Source organism: Dermacentor silvarum, chromosome 2 (genome assembly GCF_013339745.2).
Source record: "Dermacentor silvarum isolate Dsil-2018 chromosome 2, BIME_Dsil_1.4, whole genome shotgun sequence".
In the NCBI taxonomy this organism is placed as follows: Eukaryota; Metazoa; Arthropoda; class Arachnida; order Ixodida; family Ixodidae; genus Dermacentor; species Dermacentor silvarum.
Window position 1 is genome coordinate 177,863,622 of NC_051155.1, and position 25,437 is coordinate 177,889,058.

The 25,437-nt window shown below is 47.6% G+C and overlaps 1 protein-coding gene across 1 annotated transcript in view; it reads right to left on the minus strand.

The window, feature by feature from the left end:
• Positions 1-6,407: 6,407 nt before the first annotated feature.
• LOC119440584 (sodium/potassium/calcium exchanger 4) overlaps positions 6,408-25,437 on the minus strand; it is a 43,648-nt gene continuing 24,618 nt past the window's right edge. The window contains exons 8-10 of the mRNA XM_037705482.2: positions 23,521-23,751; positions 22,383-22,484; positions 6,408-10,756 (exon numbers count right to left, since the gene is read on the minus strand). Coding sequence (XP_037561410.2) covers positions 10,431-10,756; positions 22,383-22,484; positions 23,521-23,751 — 659 coding nt within the window. The 3' untranslated portion in view covers positions 6,408-10,430. The remainder of the gene's footprint in view (positions 10,757-22,382; positions 22,485-23,520; positions 23,752-25,437) is intronic.

Here is a 25,437-nt window from a genome sequence, read left to right on the forward strand (position 1 = left end):
CTCGTCCATTACTACGAAAGTTAGCCTGCAGTATCGATATACTACGTGTTGGGATAGGCGATATACTGACGTGATTTGGCGTGACATTTTTACAAAGGTAGATGGGTTGCTCTGATAAACAGCGACGCTTCCCTTTAATCATATATATACCACTGATGGTTTCAGCAGTTCAAAGCAGATTTGTGCTTTTATGTCTTTTTTTATGTCTTAGTGGATACATCCGCAACTGTTTAGATTCTGTGTCAGTAGTTTCCTAACCAAGTTTTGCCACAATCCAGTGCAATTCTGTACTTGGCATCATTTTTATTCCTGCCGAAGCGATTTTTCTGTGGCCATTGTACTGCATGTTTGAGGTTAGCGCCGTCCCGCCGAGAGCGAATTAAGTACTCGAAGATTTACCCTTCTGTAAATGTTCCTATCGTGCTAACACTTGTGCCTCGTGGCCGCCTCTGCCAATGTATCCTATTGGACCACTATATATAACAAAACTGATAGACTTATGAAACCAATACACCTATAAAATCAATAAGCTTATACAACCGATAACACTTATAGAACCCTTAGAGCAGAGCTATTGGTTTTACATTGGAACTTTTTGATAGAGATGCCAAAGCTGTGATAATTCAGAACAGTGAAAGCAACACATGCTCGTACATATCAGTCACCTTAGTATCAGCTGCTTTCTTCGCTACGTGTTCGAATTATTCCACCGGAAATATAAGGTGCCCCGAGGCCCTTCTGTATTCCTGCAGGCACGCTAGAACAGCATGGATATGCACAAGCATCCCTTTCCATCCCTTTGATATGAAGGTGGTGCATATTTGTTGTAAGAATATGGTGAAATCAATAACGTTCTAGCATCCACGGAACTTCCCAAATGAAAAGATTGATGCTCAGCCTTGCTGGTGTGACATTTAAGTATATAGTTCAAGAGCACAGGTACAAACAGGAACGACACAACACAAATACTTGCTCTGTGACCTCCCAGTCTGCCTATGAGATCTGTATCTGTAAAGCTGTAAAGCCTTAACTGCTTTAAATACACTGAGCAACACTATGAAAAATACACTATGAAAAGCAACATAGCACTAGATGCACGATACTTTGTGTCACATTAGCTCTTTGCGTTGTCGGCCAAATCTATATGCACTATCAGTAGCTGCAAACAGTATGCATTCCTCATTTAGAGATGAAAATGATCAGCGCAAATAATTTCTAATGTGTAAGACACATAAATATATGTGACTTGGTTACTGGTTCAATGCTTAGCACACTCATGACTATGTTTGGTGAAATTTAAATGGCAAATTCATAATCGGCTATTACATACCAGATCCATTTTGCACCTCTCTTTTGATATTCTACCCTCCGAAACAAAGAAGTCCGGACTGGGATATTTGTTAACGTCAATCTTCAGCAGAAGTCAGCAATAGGCAGTGTTTCTGTTTCACAGATCTCCATTTTCCACACCTGGTGCTTATTGCAAGTTTGTGAATGGGCATTTATTGCCGGTTGTATATCAATTATTGTGAAAAATCTAGATTCGGTGTAATTGTACCTTCATGTGTTTTAACTTTTCCATAAGTTCTCTCTGCTCTGCATGTACGGATACCTCCTTCAGGGGAAGTGTGTGTACTGTGCCTTTAATAGTGCCGTAAATCTTTTGAAACCTGTGAATTCGTAAAATGGAAAGCCTATTACACATAGGCAACAAACTGTAGGCAAGAGCATCATGCAAAACCAGCTGAAATGGTGTCACTACTTCCTTCCCACTTCTACTGTCGTACAATTCCGAGCGATATGCTCATGAAAGTTTGGGTCATTCACATTTCGAGAGACGAGTGGCAGTTTCATATGTGCAACATCTTTGTCTGCTTCTGTCTGCGACTTAAATACGTCCAGTGGGTCAAGCTGTGTGATTATTATTGCAGCTGAAGTGATGTATCGTACAGAGCTTCCGCGCACACTCTGATTGGCCAGCAGCGTGCAGGAATGAGCCTTGAAGCTATCAGGTTGGGGGTTAACGAGTGGCAAGGAGCTGCGAGATGGGTAAAAAACGCCGAAACTAAATGCTCATGGACTGCAGCACGTGGTACCACTTGGAGGACGCAAACGGGCGACGTGACAGCGAAACTGTAGCATCCCGTGATATTTTAAAGCCATTAGGACGGGTGGCACGCTGCACCGCTCACTTTAACCGAACTGTGATGACGCTGCCATAGTGGAATCTGGTGCAGCGTTTACATACTCGTACACTATGTGCACCAAGAAAGAGCAGGCCTCAATGGATGATCAAGCGGCCTGGTAACGACGATAAGGGCCGTGAAAGTCCGGTACGGGCTTAGGGAGGAACGAGGAGGCGGTGCGTTGCTGTCCGGCATTCCGAAATCGTCGCTCCGTGGGAAACTTCCTTTCCAATCCCCGTTTGAATGGGTGAAACCGCCACCTGGTGTTCTGCTGCCGAGATGCCGGAATCTTCCTACGCGTGCCACCTGACTCGAGCGCAGGTAGCACGCGATAATCAGAGGCGAGAGTCGGATTACGAAGCTAGAATGACGATGCAATGACCGTCATAGCATCACGAACACGAGCATATAACTATTGGCCCAAGTTAGTAGGCAACTTGGTCCATTAGGCAGACATAAGTTCTTGTCGTGATAATAATGTCATGTCGTGCATGCTTGCGTGCATGACATGAATTTGTCATTCTTGTCATTCATGTCATGACATTCATGGGAAGCATGTCACCTGCTTGACCCACAGACGGGCCGTGATATGCGTTCATTACATATATGCCAATCATGTTACGCATGCATGTCATGACACGCATATCTGTAATACATTCTTTAAATAAGTGCAGACAAGATTTCCCACATTCTCAAAGGTATCGCCGATGACGCCTTCAACTTGCTTGTCTTCAACTTGCTGCATGTCACCCCGCGACAGCTGCATTCTGACCGTGGTCCTAACTTTATGTCCCAAGTTATCGCCGACATTGTGCGTTCCTGCTCCATTCAACACAAGCTGGCCACCTCATACTGTCCTCAAACCAATGGTATGACGAAGCGATTGAACCGTACCCTCACAGATATGCTGTCCATGTACGCTTCGAAGGACCACCATGACCGGGATGTTGGCTTTCTTTACGTCGCACTTACCTATAATTCTCGTCACAACACAGCCTCGTTTTCTGCGTTTTATCTATTGTATGGTCTCGAACCAACCTTGCCGCTTGAAACTGCCCTTCCTCCTGCTGCCACCTCAACAAGCGAGTATACGCACGACGCCATCGCCCTGGCCGGCCATGTGCGCCAGCTTGCCCGTACTTGACTGACGCCCTCACAAACCTCTCAGTAGCGTCTGTACAACACCCGCCACTGTGACGCATGATATTCGCCTGGTGCGCTCGTGCTCCTATGGTCACCCTTTCGTCATGTCGGACTTTCACAGAAGCTCATTTCCCAACACACGGGGCCCTACCGCGTGTGGCGCCAGGTTCCACACGCGGTAGGGCCCCGTGGTTCCACACGCCAGTGACCTACAAAATTGCTCCCGTCAATTCTACCTCACCCTCTACTCTGGCATCCAGTGATGTCGTTCACGTCAGTACGCTCAAGGCCTACTGCATTGCTTCCGAGCACGGCCTTTATTGGCTCCGGGACGGCGCTTAATTTATGCATCCGGTTGTAGGGCTACGGACCAGCATTTATGATGACGAAGATGCCAGTGCTGTGAAGAAGCCGACGATGATTTCAGGCTAGCGGGGGCTGTTGCCTTTTGTCCAAGTGCAGCGCATTGATTTTTAAATATACTTGTATATTGCTTCTCATCTGCGTCTTCCCACGTAACAGTATGTTCCTCTACCATGCCATTGGTGTGCGCACAAACAGCCTGTGTGCTTGGGTACAAACAAAGACCAAGCAGTTTAGGTTCTTGTGCATGCAAACCACTGCATCCCAAAATATAAAGTTATTTACTTCGTGCAATCTAGAAATTCCTGCTCTCACAACAAATGTCCACACAACAAAAATTAACACTGCCCAAAATTTGCATTCCTGACATTAGTGTTCTCAGGCGCTGTCCACATTTCACGACAGCTCTGTATGTCTTAACACATGCAATTTTTAAGCTATTCCCTAGATTTCCCTAACCGATAGAAGTATCTTCTAAAGTGCAGTAACAACTTTTGAAACAAACGATACGTGTAACGAGGCAGAAAAATCTCAGTTTGATTGAGCTGCTTTGTCGGGCCGTGTACACAAAATTCGGTGGGTAACGCCTATGCATTGTTCACTTCTGAGCGTACGCACATCGCACAAAACAAGCACTTTTACGCCTAGCACCACTGTGGTACATCGCACATATATATCATGATTTGTACCTTGCAAACACTCTCAGTAATACCAAGGACACGCGCACTTGGACGTCGCGGCCACCACGGCGCATCGCAGCCAGCAAAACAGCTCACACGCAGAAGCACAGGAGAAATGTAGCCAAAGCGAGGCAAGAAAACTTATTGCTACTCATCGCATCATCACTTCCGAAAGTTGTAAAGCACTGTCGTGCACCACTTCGCGGCCATGCACGAACCGCGTACACAAAAAAAAACATAAAATTGCGTATGCTGCAGGTGACGATCGAAAACTTTTCATTTCGGTGCGCACTGAACATGTATCGTGCTTAGAATGCACGCGTAAGTGATGGACTTCTCGCTTGCAATGCCCGCGCGAATCACGGCACAAAAAACCCGAAGCTCGACGGTTTCAAATATTGCTTCCGATGCTCGTGTAAACACAACACTACTTCCAGGGCCGGTATTTTGTAGCAATGCGTTATGCTTTATTCGATACTAGTCTCATCATCCACCACTCACGGCCGGCTGATTCCGTTGATAACGTGAGCGGACCGTCGCTCTGACCACTGACCAAGCTCGAAAAGCGCGAAAAGTGCGAAAAGGCATTAGCACCAGAAAGGCATCGCTACAAAATACCGGCCTTGCATTGCGCCTTCTTCCGTGCGCGATCGCACGCACTGATGAGGTCAAGAAGGCTAAACCGGCTTGCCACTTTCGATTAGTATCTCCGCGAGTGATGGCTAACTATATGGTAAAAATCACAAGAACGACAAATTAAAATGTTTCTGATACGCGACTGCAGCTATAGAAGTCGCGCACCCTACTTCGCTATACGCTTCGAGCAAGGGCCATCTTTGCCGCGAAGGCGTCACAGGACCACGTTCGTCTCGGATCAGCCAATGAGAGACGAGCATGCGTGCGGATTGAAAATTTACGTACGTTTTTCAAGACGTCCGCCAAGCCATCCACTGGAATGTCATGTGGAACGGCATGCGGATTGAGCGAGTTTGGGTGCGTGCTGCTGCGTGCGATTCGTCTGTCCTACACGTTTCTCGTGCACCTCTTATTGATGGTCTGGTGCCTTGCCTGTCAGAATATTCACGTTGCGCATATACCACCATCATTTCCGGCGGTGTCCAATATACACAAGCGTCTCTCGGTCACCGCACAATGCGGTGGATAGGGTGTACTAGTGTACAGCACAGTCTGAATCAGACACTTCTGTTTGGATTCAGAAAGGGAGAAGTTCGGCGACGCTATCCTGGTAGTAATGCCGGGATGATTTATCCACAACCGCACCAATAAGCGTTGCATGTACCTGTATACATGTGGCAGTGTGAATTTCGGCAGTGAATTTCGGCAGTGAATTTCGGAAGTGAATTTCGGCAGAAAGGGAGCTCAGAAAGGGAGCAGAAAGCATATTGTCAGTGCACTGACAATATGCTTGTTGTGTGGCTCAATTTTCTTTCCTTCCTGAACGACAAAATTGTTCACAGAAGCCGTTGTAATGCATTCTCTTTTATACTTTTTTTTAATAGTGCGCACCTCATACTTGACTATGGGAGTGTCAGCAGACTTGCGAAGCTTTTCCAAAGTTCGCAGACATACATACCTGCCATCCCCTTTGCGCTTAATTAGAAATTGCGACATTGCAACAATGAAGAAAACGGCAACCCTACTGTGGGAGAAAAACTTTCATCTAAACTGTCTAACCTTTTAATGCAAGGTATATAACTTTTTTTTCCCACACAGTGGTTCTTTCCAGACGCATGCGACTCTACAGAACACTGCTCGTAGCCGTCTTAAGTGACCCATAATATTATGTTGCAATGCAATTATTTAAGATCAATTATGCTATCCTAAAAATATTTACATTCGGGTCATACGCTATAAATTGAAAAAGTTATAGAGGCATGTTACATGCAAAAACTATGATGCAGTTGCTTCAATGAAGTTCGTTGTTTTAGGTACTATTTGTTTTCTGGCTCTGTTTAAAGTACGCCAAGCAGTGGAGCAATGACATCGCTATTTGGTAATACTGCAGAGCTCTCAAGTTTGAACCCAAATAACGCTCAACCTCTACATATTGGCCGCTGAACAATAGGCAAGAAGTATTTTGATAGCGATTTGTACCTGTGCCTATCTTTTATCAATGTCAGTGATGGAGCGTACCCGTTTTCACAACGAAGTTTCACACATATGGCTGGCTTGTATACGTAGAAGTTTCGTACAGACGCAGCAAACGGAAATGCGATGCTCCAATCACTCAGCTACAGTGGGAATCATGGGTATTAAACGGAGTTTTTTTTTTTTTGCTATGTTATCATCCCTACTGGAGGGACGATCAGGGAAGTTGCTTGCCATTCTTAAGTTAAATAACAAATGCAAACCTCTTAATTACCATTCAATGTTATTAACAAGCATTTTATGTAAAATGATAGATTCTTTACTGTTATCTAATCTTGCCATTTTTCTTGAATTGCAGTTTTACGAATACAAAATACGCTAATACACAGTTCTCTCATGCGATACCTCACTGGCATACCGCACTTCTCGCATCCCTCTCCATCGCCCTTCTTTAACGCAATAAATTTTATAGAATTTTCTATAGCTTTTGAATAAGGTATACCATAAACTACTATACATATATTGTCGAGAGCAAAATTCTACGGACCACAGAAGAGGGCAACCAAACTGCAATCGCTGCGTTCACTGATGGTGGCGTGGGTGTCTATAGGGTTAAATACTAGTGCACTGCGCTGCGCGTTCCTTTTTATCTGCCTTCATGCGCTCACTTTCGCCTGGTTAAACTGCGCGCGCACATTGGCGGCGAAGAGAGCACAAGGTGCCGCTTTGACAATTGCTGTACACACGTCGCTCCTTGCTATCGCAGAAGCGTGAATTGCTGGGCTATCGCAGAATGTCCAATCATTGCGTCTCCGTCATTCTGTTTATCACTTTTTTTTCAGATTAATCATTCCAGGAAACTGTGGGCCTCACCCCCGAATGATTTACTCTGAAAACAAAAAGAAAGAGGAAACTGCCCACCAAGGGCGAACGACACTTGGCTTGCTCGATAATGACAGTTGACTCTCTCTCAACCACAATAAATTGTTGGATTTTCAAAACTGTTTTCCAGATTATGTCAATCCATTACCTTCACATTCTATACCTTCCGGCTCTTCGCGAATAACTGGTCCCGACAATATGTGTCATCACATATTGGCCATTACCATTACGCTATGATCCCATTCTGCGGGACTTTCAGCTTCCGCCCTTCTTTTCTCTTAAGTGCACCTGAAAAGTGTGTCCACCGTCCTGCGCTCGCAGCAACTAAAGTAGACCAGCAGCGTTTCAAGTACCCCTAAATTTACTTTACCGCGAAATGCGATTTTTTTAGTAATTATTCCATTCTGTATTCTTTTCGTTCTTTGGTTGTTTTGACGCGTTGTGTTTCATATTGTGTATCTTAATACGCGTTTCTTGGTCTGTAATTGATTGTACTTTTCTATTGAACGCACGTCCCTCGGTATAATGTTTCGGCCTTAAGGGGATAGTAATTAGGTTAAATACAAAAAACCGAACAAGAGTAGATGCATGATTTCGTAGGTCTTCTAGGAAATCATGCAGTATAGCTCGCTGTCACATGTCGGTTAAACACACAGCGCGTGTTCCTGAGTTTAAGGCGTGGAAGTCCGCTTCCAGTCTGGGCAACTCGCTTCCTCGATGAGCTGCGCGTAACGGGAAAGTGGCACCAGGGCTAATTCTGTGCAGCAAGTATGTTTCGTTGCGTGAGGATTTTGGGTATGCGCAGAAATGTTCCGTCTGCATCAGAATCCTGCAGGCAATTGTATATGTTGTCAAGACATACAATCATATATATACAAATAACATGTATATACATATATATATATATAAGGTAAGAAATTGACATAAACTGGAAAACAGAGTTGTTAAAATCCAGCAATTTAGTTGTGGGTGAGAGACAGTGAACTGTCAATATACATTTAGAGGTCTCGCGTGACTGACATGAGCCAACGCTGCTGTTCAGTCGGGAATGTGGAATATATCAGATGGTTTTTTTTCCTACCTCACTGTCAGCGAGTTCGTTGCGAACTCGCGTAGAAGCGAGAGGCAGCATGAAGGTCAATTAGCTCGCTGCTGCTGCGCTTACTCACTACAGCGTTTTGACAGCGTGTGTGCGCGGTCATCGAGTGAGATGTTTTCATGTTTGCTTGTGCACGTGTGACACCATGCTTTTTAATTTAGTTAGTAAGCCCTATATCACAGGACTCATGAGCAGCAGGCATATTAGCGAAGACAAGACCACCATCACGCTATCATCGCTAAAGGGCATGAACTTATATTTCAGTGGCTACCTGGACGTACCAGCGTTGCTGGTAATGACCTCGCCAGCGAAGCCACCCGGACTGCCCATCTGGAGGCCCTACCAATTCCAATACCCTTATCCAGAACCGACGCTGCAAGAACGCTTCATATCGTGGCTACAGATATGACACAGAAATATTGGTCTTCTCCCAACCTCCCGAAGTGTCACCTTCATATACTTGATCCATCTCTAAAGCTACAAGTGCCACCAAAAGTATACCGCTCCGAGGCGACAGTATTGTACCGCCTCTGACTCGGAGTGGCATTTGCAAAGGCCTACTCGTTCCGCATTGGAATGGGGGATACGCCCATGTGCGACTCTTGTGGAACTATAGAAACAATTAAACACATCTTATGTATCTGTCCCCAGTACGACATCGAGCGTGAAGCTCTCCAGACAGCATTGAACTAGCTGAACTCTATGCCATTTTCCAAAATGAAGATCTTTGGACCATGGCGGTACGCATCGATGGCACAGAAAGCGATGAAAGCGTTGTTGCGGTACCTGAAGTCGACGTGTCTTCGTGACCGTGTGTAGACTTGGTGCGAAACTTCAAATGTGCGTGCGACTGTGCTCTCTCTATCTCCCCTCTCTCTGTCTTCATCCCTATACTTCCTTCCCCCAGTGCAGGGTAGTAAACCGGACGTGCGTCTGGTTAACCTCCCTGCCATTCCTTTCTTATATTTATTTCTCTCTCTCTGTTAGTTAGTGAGCGAATGTTTACAAGTTTAAACGACTGATAAAACTACTATCCGTACTTCGTATAGCTGTCTAGTAGTTTGCTATCACAATCGATGCTTCGCCTTTCGGGTGAAAATGAGACGTTTTTGAGCAGCCGAAGAGTTATACGACGCTTTGCGAAAGCCTTTGTATATTTTGTATTGAAATGGTATAGATATACAATTCAGCTTGGATAAAACATTGGCATATTCAACCGGCTCACACCGGAAGGTCCTATTGTCCCAACTATGCACTGTTTACAGGACAAAAGAACGTAGGGCCTTATATAGTCTGGATCGTCCCCTACACCAAAAGCGTACAAGAGCGTTAACGACATTCGTGAAAGCAGGCGGGCTATGCAACATCCACTATCTTTGTTATGAGCACCACGAAGTTGAAATATACGCTCCAGTGACTCTTACATTATATAGAGTGTTAGATTGTACTATAACGATCCACGCGACTTCAATTTTGGGCAAGGAATGTTGAATGCTCCGCGTCGGTTTCTCGGAGGGTGCTAACTTTCTCGGAGGGCTCTAATTCCACTTCCCTCCGCCCCTTTTCCCCCACAAAGATCACACTGCGCAATTAAAGCACATTAACAATCACATTCGCGATTGCAAAGTTCTCATTTCAGTGTGCAAAGTACGGAGCTCTGCACCACGCTCGATAAGCTCAACAATGTTTTCCACACGGATATCAGAATACTTAAACCAAAACACTGGTTACTGGTCTGCATTTCATCTTATGTTTTCTGCAGATCTCTGCCTCCATCCCCTATCCACCTTCTTCGCAGTCCTCCTTTGCTAAGCCCCCTGGTCCATACGTCATATATTACTACATATTAATACTGCACTCCAGACTACGGCCTGGCATTGACAGACTATACTCCTTCAAAGACGACAGCGTAAACTGCCGGTTTGAGTACACGCTATATATACACACTTCGACGGGTATGCATGGCCTCTACAAGCACACAAAGTTGTTGACAACGCCAAATACATTCATCTCGTACATGCAGGCGAACACGATGTACGCGGCGTACAGCAGCGAACACGCGATTCCGATGCGAAGGTCGAGCTTCCATCGGAATCCTGCCAGGAACAAGTAAAGCAGGAGAACAAGCGTCAGTAGTACAGCGGCGCTGAAACTGACGCCGGCACTGCTGAAAAACACTCTGTGCTGATCGGGCGAGAAGAAGGCCGCCTTGACCAACCATGGACCACCCAGGCAGAAGAGGATGTCAAAAACGTTACTGCCCAGCAGGTTGCACAGGGCCATGTTGCCCAGCCCTGTAAGTACAGAATACAAGACACAGCGTCTCAGGGCGTATTTTACAGTCAAATACTTAATACTACGTTTTAGCGAATACCGTGTTTTACATTTACTGCGATGTAGAGAGAGTCTGGAATCTGCAGCAACCTCCAGATTCTTGAGCCCTAGAAACTATGCGCTGTCAGGAAGGACTGAAATGCGATCGTACTAGCATGCAGCGTTAAGTGTACTCTTCGATCAAAACGAAGCGTACAAATGGATTCTGGAAAATAATGAAAAGTGTACTAGTACATTGCACGTGCACACTCATGTATACATTTTGTCTTTATTTATATTTAAGTGATATGCTCCTCTTGTAGCGCAGAATGTTCCACACTCTGCCTGCTTGGATTGTCGCGTTATATTGGCCGAGAATCGCGCTGGTGCCAGTACAATATCTCAAGCGTACTGTCCAGTAGATACAACGTCACCTGCAAGAAAGGTACGGGGCAAATGGCGGTTCTTTCGATGTTCCATGGGCTAATGACTGTAGGCTTCACAGACGAAAAGGGCAAATATTCCGCATCTGATATAGAGCACCTACTCCATAATAAATGCATCTTTGACTCGCAGTACTATACGGCCATATCAAGACATATTTTTTTACATGAAGCTTTGTTAGCATTTTTCTGTGGTTTGCAGACATTTGTAATCTATCTAACCGCTATACAGACAGCGCTGGCGCACACTGACGCCAAAACGCCATGCTCCCGCAATTCATGAACATCGTGCCACAAGACAAACACACACACAGACACACACACACACACACACACACACACACACAATATATATATATATATATATATATATATATATATATATATATATGGACCTCCTCACTGTCTCTAGAGTAGATTTTTCTTTTCCTTTCCTTCTTGGTTCTTTTTTTATGCTTTATTATTGGTAGTGTCAGAGTGGAGAAAAAATGTATGTATGTGAAGAGTGGGAAGCCAGTCACGTGGTAAAGGTACACCATATGTGAAGAAATTACAAGTCCGATGGTTGCGTTAGAGCCCGCAGCTCTAACCTTTAGACCATGCACGCACGCCTATAGAGGCGGAATAAAACCTTACAATTTCACCTCGTGCAGGTAAGAGCTTTGAGATGTTTGGCGTGTTAGCCACGTCCGTCGCATAGCAACAATTTACTTATAAAAAGTGAGCGCGCACATCTTCTGCCTGGCGATGAAGATATAAATTACGAAACGTGTTCGTCGATGGAAGCCGCTGCGTGTCTCTCAGCGCACTGTAGCGCTGTGGCGCGTCCCTAGAAAATCGAGTCCGTGGTGTCGTGTGATTCAAGACATTTTAATGCTAAATGAAACTTGCGCTTGCTCTGGAAGGTCCACCAAGGTGGCTGAGGGAATTCGATGCGCGTCTCTCATCGTACTGGGGCTGTTGCGCCACAATACTATAATCTGTAGGAGACCTGCACATTGTACATACCATGTGTTGTGCTTTAATCACGGTGCAAGAAAAAAAATGTCACAGTTTCGCCCTAAGGGCGAAGCAATGAATGCGATAGCAACACAGCAATGTGCTACGATGTAAGATGAGCGGCTTTGGTAGCAATATAAATTGTAGTAAACATGAGCTGATTAAGTAAGCAGGTGTGCTGCGGCGTAAGTAGACCGACATGAAGAGAGACTCGATGACCACGAGAAGGCGCGTGTGAAACGGTGGTGTTGATGAGAAGCGCTTCCCGTGGGCAGCGCGTGCGAAGGGACACACCTGTAGCGCTGCACTGCCGATCCGGGCAGCATTACATGTGTAGCGTGCGTTGGAAAATGTGGCCCGACTATTACTAACTGAATGAACAAGCGTGGTGTGAGCGCGCACAAACAAACATGAATAGATCACACTGAATGACTGCAGACAACGACTGTCAAAACGCTGGCAGCAAGCCCATACGCTGCAGCAGGCGAAGGTACGTGCGGTCTATCGCTTCAACAGAAACTGAGCGGCGAATGCACAGTGCATAAAGGTCAGAGCCGTGTGGAGATAAGAGACGGTGCGGTCGAGCGACGAGCGCGGTTGTTGGCAAAGTAGAAGTGCGCCCCCCCCCCCCCCCCCCCCGCTCCCTCCGGCGCTGGCTTCCCGCTTCCTTGCTTGCGCGTGGGAGAGATAAGAGACTGTGCGGACGAGCGACGAGCGCGGTTGTTGGCAGAGAAGTGCCCCCCCCCCCCCCTGCTCGCTCCGGCGCTGGCTTTCCGCTTCTTTGCTTGCGCGTGGGAGATTGAGTGCGTTCGCTCTCCGTGATAGCGCGCGTCCCCGCACGCTTCCGCTGGAGCATACGGCGCGCGGCGAAGATTTTATCTATACGGAACCTCACGGCGACGGCGACGCCGACGGCAGCAATCCGGTTGAAGTGTCCATATAATTGCTATCGCAATAATAAGTTAGGTGATGACACTGCGGCCGGCGCAGCGACCACATTGTGTTCGCCGCCTACGTTGTTTCTGTTTACCAGCGACAGATGGCGCTAATAGTCGGAGGCTCACTGATTCGCCTTGCGTAGGTTATCGCTGCTGAGTCTTGCTCGATTGTAGCACTCGATAACAGAGTATGCGGAAGAATATGTACATGAATTAGTACGCCGGGCTTCTGCAGTAACCAGACTGATTGTCTAAGTGGATGTGCAGCTGATTTGTCCCCGGCGTTCTTGTAATAGCTTCGATAGCTAACATACGTAGAAGTTATGTATGTCGATCGTCTCTTCTATAGCTGCTCCCACCAATGTCTCAGCAAATTAAAGCAAAAAAAAAAAAACTTTCTCAAAGCACCTTGAACCATTGCATTTCGAAGCTTACACATGTGTTTGGTTACAAACTTCGCTAGACACACGACCCCTGCTCAGTCATCCGCTTAGTGTTTCGCACCTGGCTCCATTTCGGCTTGAGGCGATGGCAGCTGTACTTTGCGCCAGTACAGCAAGTCGTGTGCAGTACAGCTTCATGAAGTGCATGTCACACGGTTAAATCCAGCGCAGCTCCTAAAGCAGTATACAGGATGTTTCAGCGAACACTTTCAACTTTATGTTAAGTTGCCTGCGGCAGATGCGACAATTCTAGTCCTTGAGCTGATCTACTCGAAGAGGCGGACATTAGTTGCACAAAAAATTGAAACACATAATCGACTAATTAACAAAATTATACTCATTAAGTTTCTAACTATGTTATGGCACGTATTGCAATTTACAAATTCTAACGGGTGAGACTGCAAGGCATATCCTCTTGAAATAATTGTGTGGATGACGCCATTTACGAGATATGCGCCGTCAAACTTGCCGTAAAAATGCACTGTCGTTCCACCTACTTTCTTAACAAAAAGTCGTTTCATGTATTGAAGCGCAAAAGTAACTGGAACGCCAATGCATTTCTCCGCAAACTTAGGGAATCAATATCTCGAAACTGGTGTTATCTTGAGAATTCGTTCCAAGTGAATCTGCTTTGCGAAGTCCCCGGATCGGATTTGTTAATTGCAATATGTGCCATAAGGTTATTAGTTAAGAAGGTAATTAGTGAATTTTTGGTAATTATTCGAATATGCATTTCATCTCTTCCAGCTGATGGACTAGAATTGTGCTATCTGCCACAGGCAATTGAAAAATTTTTTGAAATTGTTCGCTGAAACACCCGGTATTCTGTGCTCCTGGTGCTCATGAATGTTTATAATTTTTCTTCCCTACTTTCTCATTTCGAGAGAACAATAGGCGCTCTTATATTAATAAAAATGCCTAACCAAAAGTAGGTCTGGTGGTGTGTACAGTGCTCTTACACTTGCCGTGTAGAATGTTAAAAATGGTATGCTGAAGCAAGGGCTGGACATTTAGTTTATTCTGCCACAACACTATATATTACATGGCACGAACTGTTTTCAATATACGTTCACAAGAAATATAATAAAAATTAGTATATTCTGCAAACTTGGCAACAAAATTCAGGATGAATAAAGTTTCGCTAGCTTTTTTTTTTCTTGAGCTTGTTTTCTTTTCAAGTTCATGCTTACGGCCTCTTATAGTGCTGCCTGGTTCTCATTGTTATGAAATACTGCAGAATGTGTTCAATGACCTCTTCTTTGAGCTTAGCACATGGAAAGTCAAGTTCTTTGTGTCAAGCACATGCTCTGCCGTTTCCACTTTATGAGTGCTCAGGTTCATGCGAAGCCTTGAAAAGCGACACACGCTCCGTACACCTCCGATACCCCGACTTGGAATTTTGGACAAAACACTTGACCATTTCGATACGCAGCCAGCCTGAGCGCAGCTAACAGGCACTCGGCGTCACATGCCGCGGCGCGGTAAACCTTGAGTCAATCCCAGAATAAGAATAAGCAGAACAAGTGCACTGACAGGACTCACAGACATAACGGAACTCTCTTCGAAAACACAGACAAGCCTTAATTCAGACGCACACGAGTATCAGCAAGCATACTTCAGCATGTATATGGCATCTATTCAACCCGCGTGGCGTGCAAAGTTCGGAATGCACGTGGCGCGAGCCCTTGGACTTCTATGGGCTCCTAGAGTTATTGTATATGGCTCCCGCAGGGAGCCATGGAGCCACGTAGAGTAACTCTATGGGCTCCCATACCATGGCGCCATCTGTATTCTCGCGGCGGAATCTACCGCTGATTCAAGGCCATCTGCGAACACAATCTGTCGCGCCCTCTTACTACGGGGAGCGGCGAGTGTCAGCATCTAAACTATTCTTACACCGTAGTTTTAATGCACCGTTGTCCACAACTAAGGAAGCTCCGTTTACAATGACAGACATCAAAGACGTGTTCTGCATAGATTTTCCTGCTATTTCAGTAGATCCAAAATGTTCTTGGGCACCTACTCCAGGAAGGTTGAGTTTAGTTCAATTTCACCTTTTTTAAACAATAAAGTTTATGTGAACCGTTTCTTGTACCACGAGTTTACATGTAACACTGCAAAACTTAGCATGACTCGATTAGCAGATCCCAAAAAAAAAAAACGTGAGCGCAGTGCGATTGTCGATTTTCATAGAGACACAAGCTACATAACTGCACGCATGACTCCTTCACTTCCGTGGTACATAAGTGGTTCTATTTTAAAGCGTAAGCTTTCTTTAGCGAGCTCCCCAGCCCCATCACGCGAGACGTGTAATGCCTTGAATCTGCAAAAAAATGCGTAATTTACAACGACATTTAATCATCATGATAGTGTAAATGTAGATGATTGGTAGCTTTTTCAAGCGATACGAAACAATTAAAAAAATAATATACAATGAGAATACCCATAGAGATTCATAGGGCTCCTTAGAAAATGCATGCGAAAGCTTATAGTAGGGGTGGCCAATTGAACTTTGGTGGTGGGTCAACCTAAAGTTTGGGGTTGGGTTAATGTGAAATTTGGGGGTGGGTCAACTTAAAATTTGGGGATGGCTAACTTGAAATGTGGGGTGGGCATACTTAATTTAGGGGTGGGCATACTTAAATTATGCCCATGGGATCTTCAGGATTCGTGCAAGCATTCTTCGCCCCCAACTCTATTTCTTCATCATTTATCGCGCCGTGTGGCCGATGTCCGCGATATCTGTAGCACGGCTTTCGTCGACCAGATTACGGTGTTCCACAAGAATGGGATATACATATATTGCCACCAGCAATATATGTATTGCTGTGTATATGTATGTATGTATGTACAATATATGTATGTATGTACAATATATGTATGTACAGTGCTAAGAGGCAGGCACGGACAAGAAGGAAGAAGTGCGCGTGCTTCTCCGCCCGCTCCATAGCCAGCCCCCAGCGCCGTGTTTTTCAGGAGCCGCTACCCTCAATAAACGTCGCGTCGCCAGTTCTCTCACAAGGCACGTGACAAAGTGGTGGAGGTGCTGGGTATTCCTCGCCCATGTCGCAGACCCCTTCTGGCAGTGGAACCACTACCCCCGTGCCAATCGATACGCCGGTCCACCGGGCCAGCCGCAGGATCCGGGGACTGCCTCCTGAAGACCCCGCAGCGCTTCAGACCATCTCAACCGGTATGGAAGGCGCCGCAGTGACGAACCGGTACACGCTTCAAAATCCACGGGTTCCAAAGTCGTTCCATGGCAAGGCTTTCGAAGACGTCGAAGACTGGATGGCCGACTTCGAGCGCGTGGCCGAATACAATGACTGGGACGACAGAAATAAATTTCGAAGTGTCTACTTTTGCCTGGAAGACGGCGCGCTCACATGGTTCCAAAACCGTGAGCAGCAACTGACGTCGTGGCCTGAGTTCCGCCGTCAGTTACTAGATGCCTACGCCAGTGCTGATCGCCGCGAACGAGCCGAACGAGCAATCCAGGTCCGCGTTCAGCTTCCCAACGAAAGTGTTACCACGTTCGTCGAAGATATGACGCGCCTCTTCAGACGAGCAGACTCGGGAATGACCGAGGACAAGAAGTTGCGTCACCTGATGCGAGGAGTGAAGGAGCAGCTCTTCGCTGGTCTTGTGCGGAGCCCTCCGAAGACTGTCGCCGAGTTTTTATCTGAAGCTGTAAGTATGGAGAAGATGCTGCAGCAACGATCGAATTTCTATGAGCGGCAAGTGAACGTGACATCCACCACCGATATTTTCACGGCCACCAGAAGCAACGATGACCACCTTCGCGAACTAATCCGCACTGTCGTGCGCGAAGAAATACAGAAGGCTTTCGGCACGTCACAAGCGGTGGTGAGCTCTATTGAGAGTGTCGTCAAAGATGAAGTTCATCCAAGCGCTCCGGTCGACCTGTCCTCTTCCTTACACCGCGCCTGCACCTACTGAACATCGCCGTGCGACCTACGCGGAAGCCCTGAGACTCCCTGCACCAACCCCGCTGTTAGTTCACGCGGCTCATCCGGTTACGCTTTCATCTGCACAACCAGTACCATACATCGCAGAACGACGCGCGCCTCCAGCGTTTCCCTCCGCTGCTCCTCCCGCTGCGGTTCCGCAGGAGCAACCGGTATATTACGCCGACGATCGCCGCATGACCCCTCGGAAGTCGGATGTTTGGCGCACACCGGACCGTCGGCCTCTGTGCTTCCACTGCGGTGAGGCAGATCATTTGTACCGCCAGTGCCCATACCGACGTCTCGGGTTGCGGGGCTTTTCCACCTACTCACCGCCACCCCGACTTGGCCAACGACCTCGGGAGATAGAAGATTACCTTGCTCAACAACGCATGCCACCGTCTACCGGGCGACAGTCCCGCTCGCCGTCACCACGGCGATTTTCACCACCGCCCCAGCGATATTCCGGCACACGATCACCAAGTCCCCGCCGGGAAAACTAACCACAGCGACCTTTGGGGGCGAGGCCGCTGACAGTCGACACGCTGAAGACCTCCGATCGACGCGAACGAGCGAGGACACCGATCCGACGTCAACTGCAGATGAACGGAATGACCGGCTTTCGCTCGACATACCGGTGGTGATCGACGGTTACGCGGTTAGCGCTTTAGTAGATACCGGTGCGGACTATTCCATCTTAAGCGGGAAGCTGGCGACGTTGCTGAAGAAAGTAATTACCCCTTGGAATGGCTCGCAGATTCGTACGGCTGGCGGTCACGTCGTTACTCCACTGGGAACCTGCACGACAAGAGTTCGGATTCGAGGATCGACATTCGTGGCGAGCTGCCTTGTCCTACGCGTATGCTCCCGTGACGTCATTCTCGGGGTTGATTTTCTCCAAGAATACGGCGCTGTTATTGACCTACGGGGAGGTGTAGTCACCTTCTCAGCAGACCGAGCACTCGACGGGTACGACCACAAGCGTCGAGACGACGCCCTTCGTGTCTCCACCGAATGTGTTACGCTTCCTCCGCGAACCAGTGTCCTAGTCGAAGTGATGTGCGGTGGAATGCGCGAAGGTGAAGTGGTCGCTGAAAGTAACTTATCGCATCTACTGATGCAAGGTGTTTGTGCTGCTAGAAGTGTGCTACAGCTTAGTGATGGCCGTTCTCAGTTGCTTGTCACCAACTTCAGTAACGAGCATCGACACCTGTTCCGCGGTACTTCGATAGCGTTTGCCGAGGAAATAGAGCACGTTGCTGAATGTTTTACCCCTGAACCAGTGAGGATGGCTGACAAGTCACTAGGCAACGTCGACATTAATTCAGAGTTATCTCCAGACAAACAGGCGGCACTGCACGAGCTCTTGCTTGAATTCAGGGAATGCTTCGCAAGCTCGTCTAAGGTACGCCAGACTTCAGTTACAAGGCACAGGATCATCACCTGCGACGACGCACGCCCGATACGCCAGCAGCCCTACCGCGTGTCGGCAAAGGAACGTGAAGCGATTCGTACGCAAGTACAAGAGATGCTTGAAGATGGCGTAATCGAACCTTCTAACAGCTCATGGTCGTCCCCGGTCGTTCTTGTGAAAAAGAAAGACGGAACGCTACGCTTTTGCGTCGACTACCGGAAGCTCAACAACGTAACTAAAAAGGACGTGTACCCACTGCCGCGTATCGACGACTCGTTAGATAGACTGCGGCGTGCCCAGTACTTTTCGTCACTCGATTTGAAAAGTGGATACTGGCAGATCGAGGTCGACGAACGAGACCGCGAGAAAACTGCCTTTGTGACTCCCGACGGCCTTTACGAATTTCGAGTGCTCCCTTTCGGTTTGTGTTCTGCCCCAGCAACCTTCCAGCGAATGATGGATACTGTCCTCGCTGGATTGAAGTGGCAGACTTGCCTTGTGTATCTTGACGACGTAGTTGTCTTTTCTGAAACATTTGAGCAACATCTTCATCGCCTGCGGCATGTGCTAGAAGCGCTCCGATCGGCTAATCTCACGCTTAAACCAGAAAAGTGTCACTTCGGTTATGAAGAGCTCAAGTTTCTCGGACACGTCGTCAGCGCCAAAGGAGTTCGACCCGATCCCGACAAACTTGCCGCTGTAGCAGCTTTTCCTCCTCCTGCCGACAAGAAGGCCGTCCGACGCTTCCTGGGCTTGTGTGCGTATTATCGCCGCTTCATCGACAACTTTTCGAAGATTGCGGAACCCCTGACTCGCCTTACCAGGGATGACACGCCATTTGCCTGGACGCATGAGCAACAGGCGGCCTTCGCTGAACTACGACAACGCATGCAGTCAGCACCCGTCCTGGCTCATTTTGACGAAGAGGCTGACACCGAGGTGCATACTGACGCCAGTAACATCGGCCTTGGCGCAGTACTCGTCCAACGTCAAGACGGCCTTGAAAGAGTAATAGCTTATGCTAGCCGCTCGCTGTCCCGTGCCGAGGCGAACTACTCTACCACAGAAAAAGAGTGTCTCGCGGTCGTCTGGGCGATCACGAAGTTTCGCCCTTATCTCTACGGCCGTGCCTTTAAAGTGGTGACAGACCACCATGCTCTATGTTGGCTGGCGAACATACGCGACCCTTCAGGCCGACTGGCACGATGGAGCTTGCGGCTACAGGAATTTGACGTCACTGTAGTTTATAAGTCTGGCCGCAAGCACGAAGACGCCGACACGTTGTCGCGTGCTCCCGCCGAATCTGTCAGTCGACAGCCAGAGGACGACGACGGCTTCCTGGGCGCCCTTACTACGTCGGACTTGGTCAAATGGCAGCGTGACGACGCTGAAATTCGACCTCTCATCGACCACTTCGAGGGCCGTCACACATCCATACCACGCCATCTACGTCGCGTCTTGACGTCCTTCTGTCTACGAGACAATTTGCTCTACAAGAAGAACTCCCGCCCGAATGACCGAGCCTACCTTCTAGTAGTTCCCAAAGACTTGCGGGACGATATTCTTTTCGCTTGCCACGACGAGCCTACATCTGGCCACCTCGGCTCCTCACGAACGCTTGCTAGAGTGCGCGAGATGTATTACTGGCCCGGGCTTGCGGCAAGCGTAAAACAGTATGTTAAAGGCTGCCGTGAATGTCAGCGACGAAAGTCACCACCCCTGAAGCCCGCCGGGTTATTGCAACCCATCGAACCACCTCATAAGCCATTCGACCAAGTCGGCTTGGACATCCTTGGGCCTTTTCCCCTGTCAACCGACGGCAACAAGTGGGTGATCGTCGCCACTGACTATTTAACCCGCTATGCCGAGACGGAGGCGCTCCCACGAGCCACGGCTTCTGAGGTAGCACAGTTCTTCATGTGCCACATTGTATTGCGTCATGGTGCCCCATCCACTGTAATCACAGACAGAGGAACGGCATTCACGGCACAGCTCATGGACGAAATTTTTCAATTGAGCAACACCAGGCATCGCAAGACGACTGCTTACCATCCGCAGTCCAATGGACTTACGGAGCGATTAAACAAAACCATCACAGATATGATCTCGATGTACATCGACGTCCAGCACAAAACATGGGATCGCATCTTGCCTTACGTGACCTTCGCGTATAATACCGCCGTACAAGAAACGACACGGTTCGCACCATTTCGCCTCGTTTACGGCCGCGAAGTACAGACGATGCTGGACGCTATGCTTCCGTGTCACGACACCGAGCACCTAACGACTGACGCCGAAGAATTTGCTGAGCGCGCTGAGGAAGCCCGCCAGCTCGCGCGGTTGCACATCGGTGAGCAGCAACATGCAGATGCACGGCGCTATAACATCCGTCACCGGCAAGTGCGCTACAGTCCCGGAGACCAAGTGTGGGTGTGGACCCCTGTTCGCCGCCGTGGCCTTTGTGAAAAGTTGATTAGCCGGTATTTTGGCCCATACAAAGTGCTGCGCCGCATTAGTGACGTGAACTACGAAGTCGTTCCAGACAGTGCGGCGCCAACACGGCGTAGACAACAACCTCGCCCTGACGTAGTTCACGTTGTGCGCATGAAACCATATGTTGCGCGTTCGTGATTATTATTTTTTATTCATCTTTCTACTTACGCTACTGTTTGCAACCTCTCTGTTTCTTGAGACTGTACCCGTCGCGCTTCCCCGCTGCTGTGCTTTTGTTTTTCCTCTAGCTGTGATTGTGTCCTTTGCACGAGCACCTGCCTTGCCCATGCTGTTTCCCCCTCCTTTTCTAAAACCCCTTCTTGAGCATCGAGCCGATGCTCTTTCCGAGGAAGGGGGGAAATGCCACCAGCAGTAGTGGGTACAGTGCTAAGAGGCAGGCACGGACAAGAAGGAAGAAGTGCGCGTGCTTCTCCGCCCGCTCCATAGCCAGCCCCCAGCGCCGTGTTTTTCAGGAGCCGCTACCCTCAATAAACGTCGCGTCGCCAGTTCTCTCACAAGGCACGTGACAATATATTTGCGTTTTCAAGCATCGATCAATACAAAATACGACCCCCGATAGTTACGGTTCTCAACTACAACATTAAATCTGTGCTGCGCACTGCTTCTTCTAAGTGACCCTCAGGGTGGTACATTTTCTCACGTTACCTTGGATTAATTTTGCCGCTTATAAGTGAAAATATTCGGCCACCAGTATTTGTATGGAAAGCGGAAATAAACAATGTAACACGCGATAGGAAAATTTTCTAGCCAGAGGGTCCCTCATCTCTTCGGCTCACACAATGTTCTCCTCGCGGCGTTGACGGGAGAAAGAAAAGTGACATTTACAGACGTCAGTGCAAAAAGATGTCGGGATCGGACAGATAACCAAATGGGAAGCTGCTCATTTACCATTTCTGGCAACAATGACGCTAGTTATCGCCTCCGGCATACTCGTGCCAATAGCCAGGAGTGTGATTCCTGAAACGGTCTCGGGAATTCCAAAGGTGTCTCCTGCACAAAAATGGCAATGTAGTTAGCATTGAAGAAAAGAACACATCTATCATGAGACATTACTGACAGAAAGAAGTGTTTGTATACATAAGATAATGGGGACAGAAATGACTGAATGAAGTTGTAAACATAAAACAAAGTTACCTAGTTTTACAATAACACAGTTGTGTTCTTTTTTTTTCATTGACTCACAACTGTGAATTACCGGAATACATCAAACATTTTCCGCTCTTTCCGAACTACGGATTTACACGACCTACTTAAAGAGGCGACTATGACAGTTTCGCTTTCAATGTGGCTCCGTCAAATTCACTGGGTCCAGCACATCAGCAAGGAAGGACAGACGTGTCGGCTCTGTCTCTGAAATTAAGCTGGAAAATATTAAGGCAAAAAACTCGGTTACAACTTTTTAGACTAGACGTTCGTCGAGTCGGCTGCATTAGCGCGAGATTTATTAGTGATTGATCGAATTTTACATCTTCAGTGTATGACAAGATCCTTCACCTGTGTACTGTGAATTGCTTTCAGAAACAACGCTGAAATTGCCCTGATTAATTTATTTGCTTCAGTAATAAAAAAACGCCCATAACTCAGAGCAGTGACACAATAGCCTCGACTAACAAACAAAACGTCGTCGTGGCAAGTTTGAGGCAAGCCTCATTTTGACATGTGGTTAAATGGCCCATAAGCTAACACTACAATACTCCTAAGCTCTGAAACGCCAGTACCACAGAGTTTAATAGGTGAAGTGTGAGCTGTATAGTGAAGCACGAGTCATGATAAAATGATTGATTGATGGATTGACAGATTGATTGATTGATTGATTGAGTGATTGATTGATTGATTGATTGATTGATTGATTGATCGATCGATTGATTGGTTGATTGATTTATTGATTCAATTATGAATTTTTTTCGCTCCCTCTTTCTCTTTTTCCATTCAAAGTTTTTAATGATCTTGTTAAAATAATTATCACCACCTTTACTGAAGCAAATCGCGTATTCGCAGAAGGTAAAGTACAGATGCGACAACTCACCGATCACAGTAACCATCCAGACGCTGAAGTAGGAGAGCAGCCCGACCCAGACGATGGCTACCACGAAGGTGATGGGGAACCACTTGCGGAAGCGTGACTGGCGGCAGTCCGGGATGGTGAGGCCCATCAGCAGCAGTCCGGGCCACACTAGGAGCCAGCCTAGCAGACGCAGAGAGCCGTCGGATGGCATCGACCAGGCGCCACACGTCTCTCCAGATTCCATCTTGCGGACTGCAGTAGCATGCGTCATCGAAGGGTCGGTGAGCTTCGCGTGCAGAAGCATACAGCCGGAGGCCACTAGCAGTGCGCTGCGATAGCTAGCCTAATCAGTCCCATATCATATGTAGGTGATGTACAGCGCAGGCACACTAAAACTTTCTGTCTCTACCACTCTCCCCCCCCCCCCCCCGCCTTCCCCATGCATTTTCTTTCTGTGTCGGTCGATTTTTTGCGAAGACAGTGTAATAGTCAACTGGGCCGATTCCAGAGTTGGCGCAATAAATGCTCGACCAATCCCGAAAACTGTGTGATAGGAGGCTGGGCATATCCAGGAGATGATCTGTTAAAACTGGGCCGATTCCGGAGGCTGTGTAATCAAAGGTGGTGACATGGTTGGCTGACTCTTAATCCAGTTTACGACATGTGCCCACACAAGGGCTTTATAGTGGCTTGTAACGCGAGCGGATCATGTAGGTAGCGCAATCCTAATAATTCTGTCGCGTTACAGTCGTGCATGTGCATGTGGATCTAGCTTCTGCCACTTCGTCAGGTTTTGGCGTTGGTGTCTTACCGCTAGTAGAAGTAGCGGGAAGTTTCCCACAGTGCTGTAGCGCAGAGAGGGAAAGCATGAAGAAACTAAGACGCCAGTTAGCTCAAAAATGGAGTCAGGCACTGGGCCGCTAAATCCCCCTCCCCCACGGAGTTGGCGTTTGCATATATGGTCATTGTAACGCCTACTTCTGCAGCCCTAAGCGAGATGGCCAGAACGCGCGTTTGTTCTCCGCCGTGCGTTCCCTCCCTGTGAAAGCGCGCGTCCCTCGCGCCCTTTCACTGCACATACAGCGTCGGCGGCGCGCGGCGACGATTTCATCTCCAAAGGAGGAACCTGGCAGAAATAGTGTCCAGGTATTAGCTTATCACGTACGTTTTCTGTTAATCAAGTTCTGCAAGGGCCGTGATTCGGCCCGACTGAGGCAAGATGCACTGTAATCCAAAGGCCATGCGTGACATGGAACGAGGTGCAAGCTGAGTCGAATTTTATCAGTTAATCCATTAGTTTTACGACAAGTCATTGGTGTGCCCTAATCTTCACAGAGTTGATGGTGCCCAGACTTGCACAAGGGCTTTATAGTGGAACATTGTAACGCGAGCGGATCATGTAGGTAGCGCAATCCTAATAATTCTGTCGCGTTACAGTCGTGCATGTGCATGTGGATCTAGCTTCTGCCACTTCGTCAGGTTTTGGCGTTGGTGTCTTACCGCGAGTAGAAGTAGCGGGAAGTTTCCCACAGTGCTGTAGCGCAGAGAGGGAAAGCATGAAGAAACTTTACAATAGAAAATACATTTGCAAAATGCAAAGGACATCTCGCCTGATATACTCAGAGGGAGCTCTCTGTGGTAGCGCAGGTCGCGTGGGCCGCAAGTTTAGGGCGATTTGATGATCACATGTTTGGCAGAGGCGTGAAGCGTTGAACATGAATCTCTATGTACATGCACCTATGCTCACAATGCTTCCTTCACCACTCCCAAAACGTCGCGGAAGACTGCAAGTCACTGCTGCATTCACGCCACAGACCATGAGCTATCGTGAGCTTGTGTATACACTTCAGCAGAAAGTGGAAACAAAAAAAAAGTTGCAGTTTCGCCCGGAAGGCGAAACATTGATTGCGATAGCAAATTAGTATGCAGCTATACGCA